An 18,982-nucleotide genomic window follows, 5' to 3' on the forward strand; every position below is an offset into this window, starting at 1 on the left:
TAATTGATGTGTTGTATATTGCATAGGCTGCAGTTAAGCGTAGAAGAAGAGAAGACAGGCCGTTGGGAGCATTAAACATGGCGCCGCTTGAGAGAGGCACCACGCCTTGGGGCATGGAATACAGCATGCACAGTGAGTAAAACGCCTGTTCCTGTAAAGGGCGCTTCGCAGTTTACAAGTGCAACGGCGAAACGCAGTTTTGTGTTCGTTGCCTCGTGTGCAGCCGTCCCGCCTGCAATTCGTCGCGAAGTACAATCAGTGTTCCCAAAGGCCAACCTGGAACAGCTGCTTATTGTGCCGACCTGCCAGCACGCCATCGTGGACCTCGTCAATACCGGCGAGCGGGTTGAGGGCGAAAAGGACCGCCTTCTAGAGCGCGTAAGCAGTAGCTGGAGCCAGCGAACAAGGCGCGACGATTGGGTCGTTTCGGCCTTGATGCACCGGGCGGTTGACTGTGAGGGGTGCGCGAGCTCTACGCCCCACACGCCGAAAGCCCTTGCTACTGCTGCTTGTGCGTGCCCCTGCCATCCGCAGTTCATGGCCTGGGCCAAGGTGGTGTGCGACCAGCTGTCAACTGCGGGGCACTGGGCGGACTACATTGATCCATGTTCGGGTCTGCCGGTGGGTGTATGCAGATTGCGGAGGGCGGCGCCGGCGTGCACACCGAGGCATGCACGCGGGGCCCAACGCATGTGCACTTTGCAGCCACCCACGCACAGCCGTACAGAGGCATCATCATAAGGGTGTCACTGGACAACCACGAGAAGCCCAATGCTGTGTAAACGCATGCGGAACAACAAACTTGTCTAAAGCTCGGGTCCACGCGAGCCTGCCCCATCGCTCCTCTCCTGCCCTGGCGCCAGATGATCCACACGGACCTCAATGTGGTGTACCCTGAGGTGTCGGCGCTCAGTGTGCTCATGGGCTACCAGACCTCCAACGCAGGCTGCTGCAAGGTGGGGGAGGCGGCGCAGGCAGGCAGCGGCGTCGGAGGGCTGCGCCGGAGGGCTGGGCCGGGGCCGCGCGTGCAGGTGCACTGAGCGCCGGGGCCCTTGCCCTCAGCCTCGTGTGGTGCTGACCTGTGTTGCGGGGCTGCATGGCTGACCTGTCGTATGTGACGTGTTTAAACTTAGCTAGCACTTGCCTGTGTTGCTGCCGCTGACATTCTCCCCCACAGGTTCTCCTGCACCCGGCGTGGGGCAGCGCCGTGTACCCCGCCTCGCTATTCACGGAGGCGCCCCTGGACGCGCTACTCGCAGCCATCCAGGTCGCCAACGCGTCGCAAGTCGAGTGATCCATCCGTGCAAGCGGGGCACGTGGATCGTGGATGCCTGCGCATGACCCATGGCAGGTCCAAACGGAAGTGGTGCTGCTCCGGAGCGGGGCAGGAGGAGATGGCTTACCCAGTGGGCAGGTTGGTGTTGAGGAGGTGCACGAACGATTTTACCCTAGGCTTGCAGGTGGAGAGCGCAAAGGAGAGGAATGAGCTGTGCATCAAGGGAACCTGAATCAAGTGATCAACGTGTCGCACAGTTTGTTGACGCGTCTGCAAACGGCAAACCTACGCCGAGACGCCGAGAGGGCGTGCTGTGTGTGCTGCCGGCACCTTGGACGCATGAGTGAGCGTTGACCAGCTACTACATTGTGTGCGTGTTGAGTCGTGGACTTTCAGCACTCTAAAGTACAATAGCGTGGATGCTGACGTAAGCAACTGCTGTGTCAGGGGGTAGGGGCTTGTGTGGTGGCACCTAGAGAGCACTCCGAATTGTGCCATGGGCCCATGGCGCATCCAGGGTTTTCACAGTTGAGCTCTGGGGCTTCTTGCGAGGATGACGTTCAAGGACGACAGCGCCTTTGGTTGTAATAGATAGATGCCGTTTGAAGTGTGTGCAGGCTTGCCAGGCGGGGTGGAAGTGAGGTGGACGCGCGGGGTTGATGCGGGTATGTGCCGTTGAGAGGCTTCGTGCGGGGCCCATTGCCCCGCGTGCCGAACGGCATGCGAGGTGTGTGAGCTGCCACCTCTCATGCGATCGAGCTTATTTTATGTCTTAGCTACTACTGCGCCCCTGCAAACTTAGCTAGCAGATATCTTCACTCTACTGCGGCATTTTTCTGCACCTGTCGGTTCCTCTCAGAAAATGAGCCACAAGCCAGACGACGAGTGAGTCTAGCAAGGTTGACTGCTGCATTAGTGACTTGGGCGCGGTCGTGAGGGAACTGGCAGAGCGAGGACCCTGCTCTGACCCCCACCCGACCTCCTGCCTTCCCTCCTTGTCTCCAGCTATGACTACCTCTTCAAGGTGGTGCTGATTGGTGATTCGGGCGTCGGCAAGTCCAATCTGCTCTCCCGTTTCACGAGGAATGAGTTCAGCCTCGAGTCCAAGTCTACCATTGGCGTGGAGTTCGCGACTCGCAGCATTCAGGCAAGGCTATCTGCAAGAGAGGATTTGACTGGTCATGGCCATTGACAAAATGCGCTGTTGCTCTGAGCAGGTCGACGGCAAGACCATCAAGGCGCAAATTTGGGACACTGCAGGCCAGGAGCGCTACCGCGCCATTACGAGCGCATACTACCGTGGCGCTGTCGGAGCCCTGCTGGTCTATGATATCACGAAGTCGGGTAGGTGCTGCAGCTGAAGCGCGCTGTCATGGAAGGCGCGACAGTACCATGCTTACCGGCTTTTCCGCCTTGCAGTAACATTTGAGAACGTGGAGCGGTGGCTAAAGGAGCTGCGCGACCACGCAGACTCCAACATTGTGATCATGCTGGTGAGCCCTCGGCACCTGCTGGTAGCAAGCGGTCAATGAAAATGCCGGGGGCGAACGGGTTTTACATGTGGTAGCTCAAGGGGGTCAGGCTGGACCCCGGGCGCTCGTGCGGGTCGTGCTGGGAAGCCAGGGTTTACGCTGGTGGCGTTCCCCACGCTGGCCGCTGTTGAACGTGGCCTTCTTCTGGCGGCAGCACCGAATCAGCTGGCGGGCGGATGTCGCTAGTGTAGGGAGCACGGGTTCAAGCATGCAGATTCCGCGACAGTGCGGGCTGCTGTGCGGCGGACCTGCTCAGCTACTAGGGTGCCGCGCTTGCGCGCAGCTACAGGGTTTGGCAAAGCTGTTCGGGCCTGAAAGATTTCCCGTCCGTCTAACGCATGTTTCATGTATGGGCTGGACTACAGCGTGTTGGCTGCTGCTGCTGCTAATCAGGGCATGCCCCGTTGTTGCCGCATGCAGGTCGGCAACAAGAGCGATCTGAAGCACCTGCGTGACGTGCAGACGGAGGTGGCACAGGCTTTCTGCGAGCGCGAGGTGAGCTTCCGCATGACACCACAAACAGGATGCTCTCCATATTGCGCAGACTCCGATGAGAGCTAGGTAAAGTTGCTGTTAAGGGTGTGAACGCTCGAGGCTGAGGCGGTGTGCTGGGCTGCGGCGCGGATTTGCTCACAGGGGCTGTCGTTCATTGAGACGTCGGCGCTGGAGTCCACAAACGTGGAGAAGGCGTTCCAGCAAATCCTGACGGAGATCTACCACATCGTCAGCAAGAAGGTGCTGGACAGCGAAGACAACCGGCCAAAGGTGGGAGGTGGCGAGGGGTACTTGGGACCTGGGAAGCGGTGGGCGCAGGCGCAGGCAGATGCTGCTGGTTGCCACCCGCGCACTCATGCGACTGCCGGGCGACGTCCAGTGTAATTGTGCGCTGACCGTGCCCATGCTCCCTTGCCTACAGATTGGCGAGGGTCGCGATGTTATCGTGATCGACAACGCGCACGACGACGGAGGCAAGAAGAAGGGCGGGTGCTGCAGCTAAAGCGTGTGCAGCTGGGCGGCACTGGGCCTGGGCGCTGGTGGGAGGCTTGATGGGGTGGTGGCTGGGCAGGAGCACCAGCGAAGTAGTGGAGCTAGGGGAGCGGTGTGTGCACGTCTTTCGTATTGGGTCCTGAGGGTAGGTGCGAGTGGTGCGTTATCGGAAGAGGATGTGGATTACAGAGGAATGCAGTCGCTTTTTACGGGCGGTTGTACAGATTGAATAGCTGACTGCAGCGCTCTGGGCCTAACTTATGACAACTGCACAATGACATGCTGCTTCTGACTTCGTGACGTCGAGGATGACGCAGACTTACCATGACCGCAGACGGTGTGACTCGGCCGTGCCGCAGAGGCAGCCGGGCCGCCGGTGAGGGCTACAGATGTTGCGAGAGCGTACCCGAATGTTTGCTAGGGAATGCAAATGCCAGAGCGTACGCATCAGGCACGTGCAGTTGCGTATTGTAAGGGCACAAGAAATGCACTTAATTTCTATCGGACTTGACCACAAGGCGGACGAAGGGCGCCAGCCGCTAGGCCAAGGGGTGCCCCTGGCCACACCAGCTTTGGGCTGAGCAGTGAGCGCTTCGCGCAGTCGTGCTGTGCCGCCTGTGCGTGCATGTGGGGGTACAGCAATCAGGACAAGCTTAACGCTACAGTAGGATTGCTCTGGCGATGGGGCCCAAGAAGACCGCGGTCGCAGTACATTCAGCCGCTGTCCTGCTCATGCACACGGTCTGCTTCAGTACCATGGATGCTCGCGTCTATAGCCATCAGCAGCATCTACGGCCATCATGCTCGCGTCTACAGCCGTCTAAAGGCATTCGAGGGAGGGACATGCACAAGGGCAACACAGGCACCTCCCCTCCCCCAATTCGCCAACACAACGATTCCATTACACACATGAATGGAGCAGGGCACAGGCCCATAAATAGATCTACGTAAGTACCAGCCAGCGTTATATGACACCGTCGTGCGCTCCAAAAAAGCTCGCCACACAGTTCCATCAGTGCCGTATCGCGCTGCGGCACGCCATCCCTAACCTCACACCATCACGCAGCCTTCATGCTGAACTGCTGCGGGGCTTCACTCCAGCGGCTTGGGACCAGCCTTCTTGAAGATGTAGACGGCGCCGCCGTCGCCGCGGGTGACACGCAGCTCCGGGTCCAGGTAGGTGGTCAGCTGCCAGCCCTGTGGTGCGGTTCCGTCATAGGACACACCAGAGACAAAGTTGCATTCAGCGTCCAGCCACCTGTCTCCTCACAGGCCCCATGCTGCCGTCCACCGCAGCTGACCCTACTATTCTCGACCGAGCATGTGTAACGGTGTCAGGCACCCAGCACGCACCACATATACCTACGCGTAGCACCCACCCATCCACCCACAGTCCACACCCACCCACCCACCTGCGTGTTGGCCTGGCCCAGGCTCTGCAGGGGCAGCTCCAGGTCGGGCGCCTGGCCCAGCAGGTCGGAGGCGGAGGCCGCCAGGCCCTTGGTGGCGTCCTGCGCACCGCCGCAAGGGACACAGCAACCGTTAGGAACCCGCGTATCTTTTCCATCCCAGCCACTTCAGCATAAGGTTGCCAAGAGCCGGGTAACTGGGTTTGCCATGCGCGCCTGGAGACATAGCGGTATGGGCACGCGCGCGCGCACGGACCTGCAGCGGCTTGACGGCATCGCGCAGCGGGGCCAGGTCCAGCGTCTGGCCCATGACGGTGATGGAGGCGGGCAGCTCCAGGTTGCCCTCGATGGAGGGCGTGTGCAGCACGCCGCGCTCAACGGTGAACTGCAGCCTGGGGGCAGTACAGGTCACGTGTACAGGCGGAGACAGCAGTGTTTACCAGGGCATCGGTGCGTGGGCTGTGACGAGCACACACGCGAGTCAGGTGTAGGCATTGACTGCTTGGCCGTGCTTGGACGTGGCCACCAGCAGCAGTCCGGTGCCCGTATGGGTGCCGGTCTGGCTAAGCCGCGACGCACCGCTTGGGCGACGCGACGTTGTAGTTGCTGACAGTGGACAGCGAGGTGATGATCAGGGGCAGCTGCACGTGGTGGGGGCGGTGGGGGCGGGGTGGGCTGTTACCGAGAGAGCGGCGCTTGCAGGTGGCTCGACCCTGCGCACGCCTGCACGTATACGGCAGTCAACGGACTCCATTCCGAGGTCTATGCACGCAACCACGTCCACAAGCCCGCAGAGACCAGAGCCAGGAGCAGAGCCGGCGGCCCATCTCCCACGCGCAAGCCCCGCCCATCACCGCATGCGGCCCCGTTGTCCCTGCCTGCCTGCCCGCCTGTGCCGCCCCCACCTGCAGCTCCAGGGAGTTCTCCACGGTGCGGTCGGTGCTGTTGATGGTCTGCAGGCGGGGGAGTAGCGGGGCGCCTTCCATACGATGACGGTGACGTGAGCTGGGCGAGCCGGCCGATGCGTTATCGCGGCTCCAAGGCAGCACCCACCGTATTGCTAGTGTAGGGCGGTGCATCACAGCAGTCCCTCACGTGCGCGTACAGCATCCACACACACGGTACACCGTACACAAACATCCAACGCACACTCGCGCGTGCAGCGCGCCCACCTGGGTGACGGCGCCGATCTTGACGGGGCTGAGCGGCAGCTTGTTGATGGCCAGGATGGCCAGCAGCTCCACCGCGTTGGTGTACAGCAGCTCCCAGGTGCCCTCGAACTCCAGGCTGGCCACGTCCGCGCCCTGCCCGCCCTGCACCTCCAGCTGGTTCACCTGCGACGGGAGAGGACCACGAGCCGCGGTGCAGGGTCAACCGAGCTGCATGGTTCCGGCTGGGGTGTTGTTGGGGGGTGGGGAGTTCTATCCAAGCACAAGTATGAGCATGAGCATTTACATGGGTTCGAGTCCATGTGGCCCCACATCTATGGGACATGAGGGATGGGACGTGAGTTTGGAGGGATGGGGATCGGAGCGCCTGTCGCCCTGCAGCCTATGAGCCGGTCACGAGTTCTGTAAAGCAGCGCCTCCGCCCCGCCCCGCCCCGCCCCGCCCTCGCCCCGCCCCACTCCCTCGCACCAGCTCGTTGATCTCGGCCCGTACCTCCGAGCGGGCCACAAGGCCGCGCTCGGTGCCGCAGATGGCGTCCAGCAGCGCAGCCTTCAATTGGTGTAACACACATGTCGTTACATGTATAGCAGATTCGCAACGCGAATAGTGTTTCTGGTCTAAGATTTGCAACCAACCAAGTGCCGGGGTGTGCACCCCCTTGAACAGGTGCGCACGGGCCGTTGAACAGGCTGGCAGGCGTACAACGAGCGCTTGCCTTCACAATAGCGCCAGGCTGAGCGTTCGTGAGGGACTCCGAGATAGGCACGTCAGGCGACGGCACAATGTAGCCCCCAGCGGCGCCCTGCTCGGCAGGGGCGCTGTGGGGTGCGGCGGCACCCGAGCCCTGCGTTGGGTGTTGCAGTTGTCAGTTGTGTCCTGCTGGTAGGATGGCCCACAGTGCTCGAACACATCCACAACACACACCTGAGTGCTCCGCACGGCAGTGGAGAAACGCCTCGGTTGCGTCTGCGAAGGCCCGACGGTTCGATTTCACCATCACGTCGTTGGGCAAGCAGCTGCAAAGACACGCACCTGACGCGGTCCATGTACAAGGTGCGACGAGGCCGACGCGCTGTGGGAAGTGGCAAAGCCTAGGTTAGACGACAGACTAAGGTGAAATCACCAAACGGGGTCAACGCTCTGTTGACACGCTGGAACGGAGCTCACCGGCTGCCAACGCGACCACAGCAACGAGGCGAAGTTAGCATTCTTGACGCGTGCGAGGTTGGTCTCGGCAATGTCGACAACTGGGTCGCTATAAGTAGCTTACGGCGCACGGAGTATGTACAAGTATAGTAAAATCGTCATATGGTTTAATGGCACGAGAGGAGCAGGAGCCGTGCAGAGAATGCGGCCCCGCGGTAAGTGGGGCACGGCAGCCCGCGGCCACACATCGACTCCTCCGCTGCTGTCCGCTGCGTCCGGGTTTGCCGCTGGTGGCCTGGTGGCCGCACTGGCCCCCGCAATCCTTTGAACTCTGAGCTGGTCTTGAAATTCCATGTGCATTACAAGCGGCGCAGGCGATAAAACCGCATGATATGGTAAAACACAAAACATACCCACCGCATCCACCTCAGCATCAAACGTGCGCTGCACGCCCGCCGCAACCAGCACTGCCCCATCGGCTTACTGAACTTACCACTGAATATCCTTTCAATTTATGTACAATCAGCCAATCACCGTAACATGCAGTAGCCTGTCGCTCACGTCATGCGCCCAGCCCCCTCCACAAGCTCCCCTTATCCTCCTGCACAACGCCGCGGCCCTAGCGGCACTTGGCGACGCCGTTGCGCAGCGCCACCGGCATAGTGCTCATGATGGTGTCCACGTCCGGCAGCGACTCAATGATGATGTTGAGGCGCTGCTGCGGGTCGCTGGGCGCGGCGGTCCTGTGGAAGGGGAAGGGGAGGGGTGGGCAGAGCACTGCGGGTGTGGACGCACACACATCAGCCGGGTACCGGGCGACATCATAGCGGCCCCAGCATATCCAGCTGTTACGCTATGTGTGCGTATGCATAGCGCTAGGTCGCATCTGTGACGCATGCGGAGTGGTTGCTCAACACGTGGAGGGGACACAGCGGGAACAGCTTGGAAGCGCTCGGCGATGCCTGGGCGCGTGCTCCTGACCCGGCAACGCGCGTTCCCCCGTGCGCACCTGCGGTCGACCATGCCAGCTGGCCCCTGCACGAGATGCACACAGATACGAGCAAAAAAGACTACGAATTTGAACTGAAACATGCAATGCCATCAAGTAAAACAGGGGGGCCTTGTCAGCAGCTGGTACCGTGCCGCTGCCTGCCTACGACCCCCGTGTCCCCGCGCCCTTGTCCTCGTCCGCATCCTCGTGCTCCCCCTCCCTCCACACACCTCGAAAAAGCGAATCATGCAAACCGGGCCCTGCATTGCACAGAAGGTGGCGTGTATGCATTATTTAGACGCACGAGGTTACCGTTCCTTGCGCTGGGTGCCAGATGTTCCCACCGGACCGCGCCTCCATATCACCTATGCGCCCCGCCCAAGCAGCCGTCACATCCGCTCCCACCGCCTACGCACCGCGCCCGACACCTCCTCCACGGTGCCCTGGATGACTCCGGCTGCGTCGAAGTTGCCTGCGACCGCCATGCATTCCAGAGGTGCTCGCATGCATTACTGCCGTAACTGTCCCGCTGACAGTGCAGCTCGGGTTGGCATCGTGGGTTGGCATCTTTTTCAAACTATCATGGCAATCAATGAAAGCTCCCGCTCAGCGGCGCTGCATGCCCAACGGTACAAACGTGCACCACCGCCTTCTTTCTTCACATACAGGGCCAGTCTCACCCTCAGGCATCTTCTTGAGCAGCGAAATCTGCAAGGGCATGGCATCCGGGAAACACCCATACGGTAGCTATCACTTATCAGAGCCATGTCAGGCACGGCCAAGTAACACGGCAGCAAGCACCCACCTGCCTCTTCGTACACGTCACCAGCAATACCCGTACCCGTAGCTGCACCGGGCACCGGGCATGGCTCTAGCTCCCACTCGTCCGCGCACTACGGCATCCTTTCTCTTCACTGTACAATAGGCGTTTATAACTAAACAGTAGCCGCATGTGCTGCATACTTCATGCGAGTCACACGCCTGTCGACGTGCCTTCGGGGTGCCAAGTCGGGGCGCCGACTCACCTTCCAGCCCGTCGCGTACTTGTCGGCCTTCACAGGCAGAATGAAGGGGAAGTTGGCTCCCGACTGCGTGAGGGTAGCGGCCCACTGGTACATGTACTCGGCGAAGGCGGCCTGGTTGATATCCCTGCGGGGGCGAAGCAAACAAGTAAGGCGGGGTGAGCGTAGTGCCACGGCGTGGTAGATGGCGTGGTAGATGGCGTGGTAGAAGGAATTTGGCAAGTAGTACCAGACCCAACGCCATGCCGATGTCAATCATGTGTGTATAGGCTGCATGTTGTATGACACTAAGTTGGCAAGCGTGCAGCGAGCGGTCGCGGGCCCCTAACACCCATCCATCGGGTCTCGACGTATCTTAAGCGCGCCCTGTGTTACATCCGCACCCAGGCAGCTTGGCAGTTCCCATCTGAATGTGAGGCTCGGTGCTAGACCGAAGCACGCGAGCAACACATGCAGATCGGGGGCGTGCGACTCCGCTGCGCGACGAGCGCGCGACCGACGAGCGAGTACAGGAGCGCAGGGCCATTCTGCCAGTCGATTAGAATGTATGTAAGTTAATGTGTCAGATAATGACTTCTGCCCACTGCGGGGCCCACTTAACGTCCAGCCCCGGATTGGCACCGTGCACCGAGTCACCCCACCTGCCGCTCGCGTGTGCCTTCCCGTCCGATTGCTGTCACGCCCGCCTGGAGCGCAGGACCTGGCTCTCCTGGACTTTGATACAACCCTGGCTACATGTTCGTTTGGCTTTGTCTGCTGCATATATTCCATTTTGAAACGCTTCGGCAATGGATTTCCAACAGGGCTTTCTCTGTCATGGCCTCGCCCCTCACTTGCACGTGCCTTTTTGTGCTCCTGCTCTTCCCCTGCCCCTCCTCAGCCCGCCGCCCGTACCTGCCCCTAGGCTCGTGCCTGTAGTACTTACAAGGATCTTCGCCAGGGAAACATGCTCTTCATGAGCATGACCTTCATCCTAAACAGAGAATGACTGCCATGGTCTTGCGCGCGCACACCCGAACCCACCTTGCCTCTTCGCACACATCACCAGCACCCATGCTTGCACCTGCACCTGCTAATTTGACAGTAGAGACGCGCTGCCATCACCTCAACCCACCAACCGCCGGTCTCGCCCCCACCACCTCCGGCCCGCAGCAGCCCGGTAAGTGAGCGAGCGAGCACGCTAGCTGCAAGCGACCCCAGCGGCCGCCACTGCTGCTGTGACGACCGTTCCCAACGTCCTCGCAAGCGCCATGTACGGTCGCCCGGCGGCTGGCCGCAACAACTGCGACAGGCCACTTAGTGCTAGCCGCTGTTGGCTAAACGCCGCTGGCGCGCGCACTGCAACACCAGCTGCGGCTGCCGCCTGCGGCGCCGCCGGGCACACCGACAGTTGCAGCAGAGACATGCCAGGAGAAGCAGCACCACCAGTCCGGCGCCGCTGGCCCGTCGCTGCAGCTGCTGCCAGCGACGGCAGCAGTGGCAGCGGCTCCGCCGGCGGCAGCGTCCTCGCCGCCGCCAGCTCATGCCGCCGCCACTCCCACGACCATCCAGAGCCCTGCTGATCCGCCGGGGCGGGCGCGCAAGCACCCGCCGCTCGCTGCTCCTCGCTCACCAAGCCACAAGCCACCAGGGGGGTCACCGAGGCCACGCGCGCTGCCGGCCAGCCGTTCATGGCCGCAGCACTCACCGGCGCGGCGCCCCCTCCGTCCATCCCAGCGGCCGTGCTGGCCGCTGCAGCCGCGGGCCGCGGCTGTGGGGGCCCGCCCCTTCACGCGGAGGCAGCCTCGGGCGCGGGCGTGGCGACGCCAGAGGTGGCGGTGGACTTGGGCAAGTCCACGAGCTTGCCCTGTGGGCCGCGTGGGCATGGGCGGTGAGGAATGTTGGGTGCTTGGACCAAGCCGTGTGTAGGTGCGCTGTGCAGGTGCACCAGGTGAGTGGCTTAAGATGATGACGTGTGCGGTGTGCAGCACCGTTGAATAGGGAGTAAGGAACGTGGGCTTGACGTGGGCAGACCCGCTTCCCGCCCGCACCCACGGCACCCACGCGGCGCCGCCCCAGGGCCGTGCGCGGCCCGTGCGCCGCTCCTCACTGCCCAGTCCCCTCCCACCTTGGCGTCGAAGGTCTTGCGGAAGGGGATGAACTCCACGCCCGCCATGAAGGGCTTGAGCGCGTCCGGCACGCGCACGCCGTCGGGCGTCTGGTAGTTCTCCAGCACGCAGCACAGGGTGCGCTCCGTGGCGGTCAGGGTGGAGTTGAGCATGTGCACGAACGACTTGGTGGTCTCGGCCGCGGCGCCCTTGGGCGTGCGCAGGCGGACGTCTAGGCGGCGGGACTGCACGGGGGGGGGGAGTGGAGACGAATGGGTACTTGAGGCGCGGTGCTGTCATTGTGACCCCAGCAAGCTGAGACCCAGAGCGCCGGCACAAACACAGCCACCGCACAACGGTGATTGCGACCCAACCTCTTGAGAACCAGGACCCTGACAGCAGCCCATGCAAGGCGCGCGGTGAGGGAGCATGGAGGACAGGCACCAACCACCTGCTTGCACTGCCCGTGCTTGTTGTTGCGCCACCTGCCCGCCCACCCATCACACACATCCCGCGCGTGCCCCCCAGTGCCCGGCCCCACCTGGTAGTCCAGGCAGTTGGAGCAGGACACCAGCTCACGGAAGGTGGCGGAGGCGGGGAACCAGGCCTCCAGGTCGTACTTCTTGGAGGCGGCGTTGTTCAGCTCGCCAGACACGATGTTCACCACGCGGTACGGCAGGCCCAGAGACTGCAGGCGCGGTGGAGGGCGGGTTACATTCACGATTAGCTGAGAAAACGGTAGACGCACGCGGTAGACGGCTGGCAATCTTGGGGGGGGAGGGCGGACGCGGCATGAGTCAGTCGCCGCGTGGGGCGCGCTAGTGTCCTCCCACGTCCTACGCGTGCCCAATGCCCGGACCCCCTTCCGGCGCACGCAACCAAGCAAACACGCACCAGCCTACACGCCTGCTCCTCCCTCCTGCAGAGCCCGACACCTCTGCGCCCCTGCTGCCCCCTCCTCCGCCCCTGCTGCCCCCTCCTCGCCCCTGCTGCCCCTGCTGCCCCCACCTGGTAGAAGTCCTCGGCGTTTGCCAGCATCTCCTCCATGGCCTCCCACGAGGCGTTGCCCTCGGGGCTGGCGATCACAAACTGCTCCACCTTCTCGAACTGGTGGATGCTGCGGGCAGGCAAGTGGTAGGGGCGACGGGGGCGGGTAAGACCAGACGGTGATGTGGACGTTGGCTCAGCACGGCAGCGCCATACCACCACAGCCGACCACCGTAACCACCATCATCGTCGCCCGCGCCTGCTTGTTCGCGAGCCATCGCTCCCCCCAAAGAGCCTCGCCCACCTCAGGCTCGCCTTTGGCCCTCTCCCGCTCCTTTCCTCTACCCTGCCACCCCGCCACGCCTCCCCGCTCTCCCCCTGATGATGATGGGACTTGTTCCTTGGGCCCGGCACATAACCCCCCCTTCCCTCCCGCGCCAGCTGCTCCGCCTCACCGGAAGATGCCGAGCGTGTCGCGGCCGTGGCTGCCCACCTCCTTGCGGAAGCAGGTGGAGTAGCCCACATACTTGGTGGGCAGGTCGGCTTTCTCGAACCAGCCCTTGCGGTGCATGGCGCACAGCGTCTGCTCGCTGGTGGCGATCAGGTACTTGTCGTCGCCCTCGCCTACACAGGATTGGAGTGGAGCGGAGTGGAGGCAGGGTTGACGTGGAAGCCGGCCCAGGCACGCGTCAATGTTCCAGCCCTTGTCGTCCCTTGCCACATCCTTTTACCAACCTCACATGCGCACACTTAGCTTGGAACGCCTTGCGCCAGTTCGCACAGGCTGTGCCGCCCCGCTCCCCGCCTTGCAGCAGCCGGCGGCCGCCTCTACCCCCCAACCCCGCCATTCCCTCCTTCCTGCACTCTGTCCCCCGACTCTCCACAGGCCCCCGCCCACCCGCCCACCCGCCCTCTCGACACCCCGACCCACCCACTTGACCCACCCACTTGACCCACCCACTCGACCCACCCACTCGACCCACCCACCCACTCGACCCACCCGCCCACGCCCCGCACTCACCCGTCACCTTGTACAGCTCATCATCAAACTGGCTCAGCTGCGCGCACTCCGCCATGATCTCCTGGCGCATGAAGAAGGGCGTGTGCACCGGCGCGTAGCCGCGCTTGTACGCCATCTGCAGCGCCGCGTTGATGAGCGCCTGGTTCAGCAGCACGCCCTCGTGCGTCAGGTAGTAGCCGCGGCCGCCCGCAACCTGGGTGGGAGGTTTGGGAGGCGGGCGGGCAGGAGGTTGGGGTGGTGCCGAGGCGGGTGCGGTGGGATGGCAGGAGGCACGGGTCAGAATGCCAAAGAGGCCTGGGAGCGGCAACGGGTGCCGCCGACTGCTTGGCTGCGGCCTCTGCGCTCCTGGCGCCGCCAGAGCCGTTCTGGCCGTACAGCTGCAGCCGCCTCGGCGTGCAGGTCGACGCCTCGGCGGACTCATGGCGGCTGCTGCAGCTGCCGCTGCCTGCGCGCCTGCATCACCATCTGCTGGTTCTGGTATATGCCGCGTCCGCTGCCTGAGCGCCAGTGCACCAGATGGCAGATGCTGCCGCTGCAGCCTACCCGGCGCGGCTCCGGCCGCCGCGGCCTGCCCCCTGACCATATGGCTCTGGTACGGCCCGCAGCCTGGCCCCTTTGGGAACAAGCCAGCCACCGCCGTTTGCCGTGTGCGCATGCGGCAGCCAGCTGCGTCTGCAACGCCCGTGCCAGGGCGAGTCGCCTGCGCAGGCCCCGGCAGGGTCCTCCCAGAGAGCGCCGCACATGTGAGCCCTGTGTAGGCCGCCGGCTCAACCTGCCATTGCTGGCGCGGCCCTCTCGTGACGGCATGGCCCGAGGGAACTGCTTGGCAAGTAACTTTGCCGCATGGTCACACGCCAACCGCGCCTGGCCTGTCAGTGCTGCCGCTGGGCTACACCGCAGCCGCAGCCCGCTCATCGCCGGTGCGCCAGACACGGTGCGCGGCTGCCACCACCACCACCACACTGAACGTGTTGTGCTGGCACTGACCAGCTGCTATGCCCTGTGCCGCGTGCAACGCAGGCCTCGCCGGCTGTGCTTCTCCTTCCCGCGCCGCGCCTGCTTCCCTCCTGATCCATTCCGCGACCTTCCCTTTCCTCCGACGGCACATACCCCCGCCCCTGCCCATCCTGCCTCGCTTCCTCGTCGCACACGCCCCTCCGCCGCCTCTGCCCTTATGCACCCGCCGCCTCCGCGCCCGCCCCCCTCACCTCCTGGCCCGCCTCCATGTTGACAATGCCCAGCAGCAGCACCAGGTCCACGTGGTTGTACAGCTTCTTGCCGCTGGCGGGGTCCACCTGGGGCCGGCACTCGCCAAACGTCTTCACGATGGCGTTGTTGGCCTGTGTTGCAGGGGGTAGTGGGGGTAGGTGTGCGGCGCGCAGTGCGGGGCGTGTAAGTGGGGGCGTGCCAGAGCTGCGTCAGCGAGAGGGCAGGTCAGCGGGAAAGAGAAGCGGGTCAGCTACCGAGTGTCAGTCACACCGCGCGCAGCGGGTGAGGCAGCGGCGGTACGGGCAGCCGCGGCAACATGCGCGTGCAGCTGCTCCAGGCACCGCGCTGTGCCCTGCCCCCTGCCGCCCCCTTCCCCCCTCCCCACCCCACCCCCACACACCTCGTCCTGGCTGACGGGCACGGAATCGTGGACGATGTTGCCGATGGCCACCACCTTGCTGTCACGCGTCTTGATCACGTCCTTCTCCTTCTCCTCGGTCTCCTGGATCTTCTTCTTCATCTCCTTGCTCTTCTCCTGCAGCTCATCGGAGTTGCCGCCCGCCTGGCAGGGTGGCGGGGCGCGGGGTAGCACGGCGGCGACACAGGAGCGTGTGGATAGGCGCACCAGATACGTGCTAGTAGGCTGCCCAGCGTACAGCAGCCGCCCGCGGCACACAGCGCACGTACCCCCGCCCGTGCCCACCCGACCCCGCTATTCGTTTAGTCCCCGCGGCGTCTTCATGCGCGCCACTTGCACCCCCACAGTGCCTCCAGTGTAGCTCCCACCCCCACAGTGCCTCTGGTCAGCACTAGTGTCGCGCACCTTGCGCACGGTGGCGATCTCCTTGTTGAGCGCATTGAACTCCTTGTTCAGCTGGTCCAGCTGGAAACGAACTGCATTACAAAACAAAGCGATGAGTGTCGTGCGCGTCCGCACCGAAAGCCCTCGCGGCCTGGGCCTGGCCCAAATTGTAACAGTCCGCACCTTGCCGCCACTCCGCGTCCAGCGCGATGACCTGGTCGACCAGCGTCACATCCGCAAAACGCCTCCGCTGGGACTCGCGGACGATCTCCGGGTCGCCGCCCTTCTCTGCAGCGGACAGAAGCGCAAGCCGTCACCCATCGATCGGAACGCCGGCAACCGGGTAGTTAAGTCCGGATCGCTACCCAGATTACGTATAAGCTTCAAATACCTAAATTTGAGTCTACTCAGGGACTGGACAGAAAGAAGCATAACAAGACGTAAACAGGCCCAGTCGCACCCGTCCGGAACAGGTTGATATCCAGCATTTTAAAGAGTAAGAAGCAGAAGATTAAGAACAGGAAACGGTGATGTCCCTAAAGACTTACATGTTCCCATCGCGGCCCGGGGCGTCAACGCCTCAACGGAGCCCCTCGTGCACTTCAGCAATCGTACTTGTACCATAAGCTACTTACAATTGCTTAGGCTGACCTTGCATTCCGCTACGTTGCTTTGGAAGGAGTTCCCGGTCGCAAGTGCTGTGCCCGGTTAATCGAATTGCAGCTAATAACGCAGACATATTATATCGCGTTCACTCGAGCACCGCACGCGGGCTTTGGTCCAGGCGTATGCGGTCCCAAGTTGCCCGGCTTGTGAAGAACGGGGCTTCCTCCAGAGCGGTGCACCTGCGCATAAGCTGCATGGCGCATACATACCAGTGAGTGCAGCTCATGGGCGGGATACGCTTGTGGCTGGGGCCCGGCAGAGGCATCAACACCCTGCATGTCGTGCACCTAACGAAGCAGAAGCGGGTGAAGGCTCGTGTCCTTAAGAAGTTAACCGGTTATGCGGTGTGGGGAGATTGTACTGCGTGGCAAGGTCGCTTGGGCTTGGGCCACACTCCTCTCCCAGTGCTGGGGACCGCTATGTGAACGAGCCGGTCACGCGACGTCACACGTTGGTTTTGCCGCAACCATGCCCCAAGGGGTCCGACTTGAAGCAATTGCAGCGCAGCAGTGTGGTGGTCCCGAGCCTGCTGGGGCCCTGGCTGGCCCGTGGTGTTTCACACGGGATGCAGTGCAGCGTCAGGACGCCGTGTCTGCAGTGCGTGGGACCCCACGCTGGGACCCCTAGCCAGGTGCCCACGATGATGGCAGGTCTTGGGGAAACCCTGCATCGGCCTCATCATGACCGGGCGCCGTGTGGCGCGTGCCTGGCCCTCGCGTGCAGGTATCCCCGCCCCGCCGTGACGGTGGACGCGGCCATTGTGGCCAGGCCCAGCGCGGCTGCGCCGCCGCAGCTGCTGCTGATTAAGCGCAAGAACGAGCCGTTCAAGGTAGATACGGAATGCAGGCTAGGGATGTGAGCTAGCGGGAGCGAGAACGTGACATGCTGCTGGGCTTGGGTTGCTACTTGAACGTTTGGCGCGGCCCAGTTGCGCTTCAAGCCAACAGTTGAATGACAAAGGAGATGGATGACGTGCTGTGCCACAGGATTGCTGGGCGCTGCCGGGTGGCTTTGTTGATGAGAACGAAAGCCTGGACGTGGCGGCCGGTCGTGAGCTGCAGGAGGAGACGTCGGTGGACCCCGCGTCCGTGTCCATGACCCAGGTGCGCGGGTGCGGCAGGCGCGCGGGAGCAGCGGCAACCGGCCTGGGGCTGGCAAACGTGCTGGGGCTTGGGGCTGCAAGCAATTGGCGTGCGTGGGGGCGCAGATACAGTGACAGGTTGCCAAGGCAGGCTGCGCGTAGGCCGTCCTGCAGGACTGCCAAGGCACTCACACTCCCGTCAACGCGCGGCCCAACAGGTTGGGGCTTTCGGCGACCCTGGCCGCGACCCTCGTGGCTGGACCATCACCGTTGCTTATGCGGCGCTGGTGCCCTCGACCGAGCTGGGAGTAAAGGCGGCGGTAAGCGCTGTCCAGGATGCTGTCATGTGCAGGGCGGGCCAGAAGTTGGACGCGACGGATACGTGGAGGGCGGGTCCGGATGCAATATCCGGCTCCGATGTTCGGGCATCATGTTGATAGCGCAGGATGTATCATAGCCCCACGCAACGTGTAGAAATGATGCAAGGATGCACTCTAGCGGATGCTCAGGGGGCTCCGTCGAAAACCGAGCGAGCCTCTTCGTGACCTTGAATGCCCACATCGCCCGCCTGCCCACCTGCAGGACGACGCCAAGGACGCGCGCTGGTTCGACGTGTCGGCGCTGCCGCAGCTGGCCTTCGACCACAAGCTGGTGGTGCGCAGCTCGCTACGGCACCTGGCCAAGCAGCCGGCGGCGCAGGCCATCGGTGAGTGGCCGCAGCGCTGGGCAGCGGCAAACCGCTGACTTTGCGAAATGAACGTCGGTTGCACCCGCGCCGGGGCCGCCGGGGTCGCCGGGGCGACGTGAGCGGGCTGGGACCTTGTTGCTCCCACCACCTTAACGTGTGTCTATGTGCTCACGTCCCTGCAGACGGCCTCTCGCCGGTCCTTGAGTCTGCCGCAACACAGCTGGATGGGCCGTGGCAGACAGCGGAGTCGCGCGAGCCGCCGAAGCGAACGAAAGGCGGTGTGTGAGCGGTGGCGCGGTCTGCGGCGGCTTGTAGGGGCGGTGCAGAGTTGGCGTCACGAGCTGTTGAGGCGCCAGTCGCAGTCTGAGTCTATGAACAGTGTTGCATACACGTATGGCCGCATGATGCAGATGCGCTCTTGGCGATGCAGGTGTCGCATGCACGTTGGGTTGTGGCAATGGAATCTCAGGCAGCAGGTCCGGACAAGCGTGGCCGGGTTGGTCAAAAGTCAAGGTTGTAGGGTGAAGGTGCTCAAGGAGCCCAATTGGGTTGTGCGCGGCGGCAGCGCATGATGGGGGCTGTGCACTTGCGGCAGTGCATGAAGGATGAGGCACCACAATGACAGGCCCCTGCAGAGCCGTGTGCCGGCCTGTCCGCTGGGTGCTGTAAGCTTGCTCAAGTACAGTAGGGAGTGTGCTTTTGAGTTGGCATATCATGTATGAGGCGCTGGATGCTTAGTGCGTTCGTACACATGCTTGCCTGAACGGCATTGAAGCAATCCAGGCGCAGGAAGTGCGGAGTTTTCGCGGCGCGTGGTGGGGCGCAATCGCCACGAGTGACCATGGCGTGCCTGCCTGTCCAATGCTGTGTGTTTGCCCGTACACATGTCACAGATGCATATGCAATGCC

The 18,982-nt window shown here is 62.9% G+C and overlaps 6 protein-coding genes across 6 annotated transcripts; 3 read left to right on the forward strand and 3 right to left on the reverse strand.

Annotated features, from left to right (window-relative positions):
- The first annotated feature begins 47 nt into the window (after window positions 1-47).
- CHLRE_03g189200v5 (uncharacterized protein) lies at window positions 48-1,989 on the forward strand. The gene is made up of 5 exons (XM_001691810.2): window positions 48-132; window positions 224-378; window positions 535-621; window positions 864-956; window positions 1,178-1,989. The coding sequence occupies exons 1-5, from the start codon at window positions 78-80 to the stop codon at window positions 1,292-1,294; spliced, it is 507 nt and encodes a 168-aa protein (XP_001691862.2). The 5' UTR covers window positions 48-77; the 3' UTR covers window positions 1,295-1,989.
- A 48-nt stretch (window positions 1,990-2,037) lies between these two features.
- Window positions 2,038-4,281, forward strand: CHLRE_03g189250v5 (uncharacterized protein). The gene is made up of 7 exons (XM_001691811.2): window positions 2,038-2,161; window positions 2,282-2,423; window positions 2,494-2,620; window positions 2,696-2,769; window positions 3,229-3,303; window positions 3,445-3,573; window positions 3,725-4,281. Exons 1-7 carry the CDS (start codon window positions 2,139-2,141, stop codon window positions 3,803-3,805), a joined length of 651 nt encoding a protein of 216 aa, XP_001691863.1. The 5' UTR covers window positions 2,038-2,138; the 3' UTR covers window positions 3,806-4,281.
- Window positions 4,282-4,440: 159 nt separating this feature from the next.
- Window positions 4,441-7,679, reverse strand: CHLRE_03g189300v5 (uncharacterized protein). The gene is made up of 11 exons (XM_001691976.2): window positions 7,541-7,679; window positions 7,406-7,445; window positions 7,298-7,339; window positions 7,089-7,217; window positions 6,842-6,922; window positions 6,377-6,538; window positions 6,110-6,157; window positions 5,784-5,845; window positions 5,461-5,596; window positions 5,208-5,306; window positions 4,441-4,992 (listed from the first exon to the last, which is right to left on the reverse strand). Exons 1-11 carry the CDS (start codon window positions 7,579-7,581, stop codon window positions 4,888-4,890), a joined length of 945 nt encoding a protein of 314 aa, XP_001692028.1. The 5' UTR covers window positions 7,582-7,679; the 3' UTR covers window positions 4,441-4,887.
- A 187-nt stretch (window positions 7,680-7,866) lies between these two features.
- On the reverse strand, window positions 7,867-10,087 carry CHLRE_03g189350v5 (uncharacterized protein). The gene is made up of 7 exons (XM_001691977.2): window positions 9,916-10,087; window positions 9,536-9,659; window positions 9,191-9,218; window positions 8,927-8,982; window positions 8,741-8,770; window positions 8,529-8,554; window positions 7,867-8,262 (listed from the first exon to the last, which is right to left on the reverse strand). The coding sequence occupies exons 1-7, from the start codon at window positions 9,936-9,938 to the stop codon at window positions 8,139-8,141; spliced, it is 411 nt and encodes a 136-aa protein (XP_001692029.2). The 5' UTR covers window positions 9,939-10,087; the 3' UTR covers window positions 7,867-8,138.
- Window positions 10,088-10,441: 354 nt separating this feature from the next.
- CHLRE_03g189400v5 (uncharacterized protein) lies at window positions 10,442-16,157 on the reverse strand. The gene is made up of 11 exons (XM_001691978.2): window positions 16,099-16,157; window positions 15,822-15,926; window positions 15,660-15,730; window positions 15,237-15,398; window positions 14,836-14,967; window positions 13,628-13,820; window positions 13,062-13,230; window positions 12,628-12,736; window positions 12,161-12,307; window positions 11,640-11,864; window positions 10,442-11,378 (listed from the first exon to the last, which is right to left on the reverse strand). The coding sequence occupies exons 1-11, from the start codon at window positions 16,124-16,126 to the stop codon at window positions 11,301-11,303; spliced, it is 1,419 nt and encodes a 472-aa protein (XP_001692030.1). The 5' UTR covers window positions 16,127-16,157; the 3' UTR covers window positions 10,442-11,300.
- A 100-nt stretch (window positions 16,158-16,257) lies between these two features.
- On the forward strand, window positions 16,258-18,969 carry CHLRE_03g189450v5 (uncharacterized protein). The gene is made up of 6 exons (XM_001691812.2): window positions 16,258-16,515; window positions 17,028-17,133; window positions 17,291-17,407; window positions 17,604-17,705; window positions 17,968-18,091; window positions 18,256-18,969. The coding sequence occupies exons 1-6, from the start codon at window positions 16,499-16,501 to the stop codon at window positions 18,357-18,359; spliced, it is 570 nt and encodes a 189-aa protein (XP_001691864.2). The 5' UTR covers window positions 16,258-16,498; the 3' UTR covers window positions 18,360-18,969.
- The last annotated feature ends 13 nt before the right edge of the window (window positions 18,970-18,982 follow it).

The sequence above is a fragment of the Chlamydomonas reinhardtii genome, chromosome 3, assembly GCF_000002595.2.
Source record: "Chlamydomonas reinhardtii strain CC-503 cw92 mt+ chromosome 3, whole genome shotgun sequence".
Lineage (NCBI taxonomy): Eukaryota > Viridiplantae > Chlorophyta > Chlorophyceae > Chlamydomonadales > Chlamydomonadaceae > Chlamydomonas > Chlamydomonas reinhardtii.

What these genes read in the sequence shown, in the direction of transcription:
- CHLRE_03g189200v5 (XM_001691810.2), top strand. Translation starts at nt 78, where the DNA reads ATGGCGCCGCTTGAGAGAGGCACCACGCCTTGGGGCATGGAATACAGC. An exon ending in CATGGAATACAGCATGCACA is followed by an intron (nt 133 to 223) that starts GTGAGTAAAACG and finishes CCTCGTGTGCAG; the next exon opens with CCGTCCCGCCTGCAATTCGT. An exon ending in CCAACGCAGGCTGCTGCAAG is followed by an intron (nt 957 to 1,177) that starts GTGGGGGAGGCG and finishes TCTCCCCCACAG; the next exon opens with GTTCTCCTGCACCCGGCGTG.
- CHLRE_03g189250v5 (XM_001691811.2), top strand. Translation starts at nt 2,139, where the DNA reads ATGAGCCACAAGCCAGACGACGA. An exon ending in CCAACATTGTGATCATGCTG is followed by an intron (nt 2,770 to 3,228) that starts GTGAGCCCTCGG and finishes TGCCGCATGCAG; the next exon opens with GTCGGCAACAAGAGCGATCT. An exon ending in AGGCTTTCTGCGAGCGCGAG is followed by an intron (nt 3,304 to 3,444) that starts GTGAGCTTCCGC and finishes ATTTGCTCACAG; the next exon opens with GGGCTGTCGTTCATTGAGAC.
- CHLRE_03g189300v5 (XM_001691976.2), bottom strand. Translation starts at nt 7,581, where the DNA reads ATGCTAACTTCGCCTCGTTGCTGTGGTCGCGTTGGCAGCCG. An exon ending in AGAACTCCCTGGAGCTGCAG is followed by an intron (nt 5,846 to 6,109) that starts GTGGGGGCGGCA and finishes CACCACGTGCAG; the next exon opens with CTGCCCCTGATCATCACCTC. An exon ending in ATGCCGTCAAGCCGCTGCAG is followed by an intron (nt 5,307 to 5,460) that starts GTCCGTGCGCGC and finishes GGCGGTGCGCAG; the next exon opens with GACGCCACCAAGGGCCTGGC.
- CHLRE_03g189350v5 (XM_001691977.2), bottom strand. Translation starts at nt 9,938, where the DNA reads ATGGGAACTGCCAAGCTGCCTGG. An exon ending in GGAACTGCCAAGCTGCCTGG is followed by an intron (nt 9,660 to 9,915) that starts GTGCGGATGTAA and finishes TCGCCCCCGCAG; the next exon opens with GGATATCAACCAGGCCGCCT. An exon ending in GCATGATTCGCTTTTTCGAG is followed by an intron (nt 8,555 to 8,740) that starts GTGTGTGGAGGG and finishes CATCTCGTGCAG; the next exon opens with GGGCCAGCTGGCATGGTCGA.
- CHLRE_03g189400v5 (XM_001691978.2), bottom strand. Translation starts at nt 16,126, where the DNA reads ATGCTGGATATCAACCTGTTCCGGACGG. An exon ending in ACATGGAGGCGGGCCAGGAG is followed by an intron (nt 13,821 to 14,835) that starts GTGAGGGGGGCG and finishes CCTCCCACCCAG; the next exon opens with GTTGCGGGCGGCCGCGGCTA. An exon ending in GCAAGACCTTCGACGCCAAG is followed by an intron (nt 11,379 to 11,639) that starts GTGGGAGGGGAC and finishes CGCGGCCCACAG; the next exon opens with GGCAAGCTCGTGGACTTGCC.
- CHLRE_03g189450v5 (XM_001691812.2), top strand. An exon ending in AGCTGGGAGTAAAGGCGGCG is followed by an intron (nt 17,706 to 17,967) that starts GTAAGCGCTGTC and finishes GCCCACCTGCAG; the next exon opens with GACGACGCCAAGGACGCGCG. An exon ending in GCCGGCGGCGCAGGCCATCG is followed by an intron (nt 18,092 to 18,255) that starts GTGAGTGGCCGC and finishes ACGTCCCTGCAG; the next exon opens with ACGGCCTCTCGCCGGTCCTT.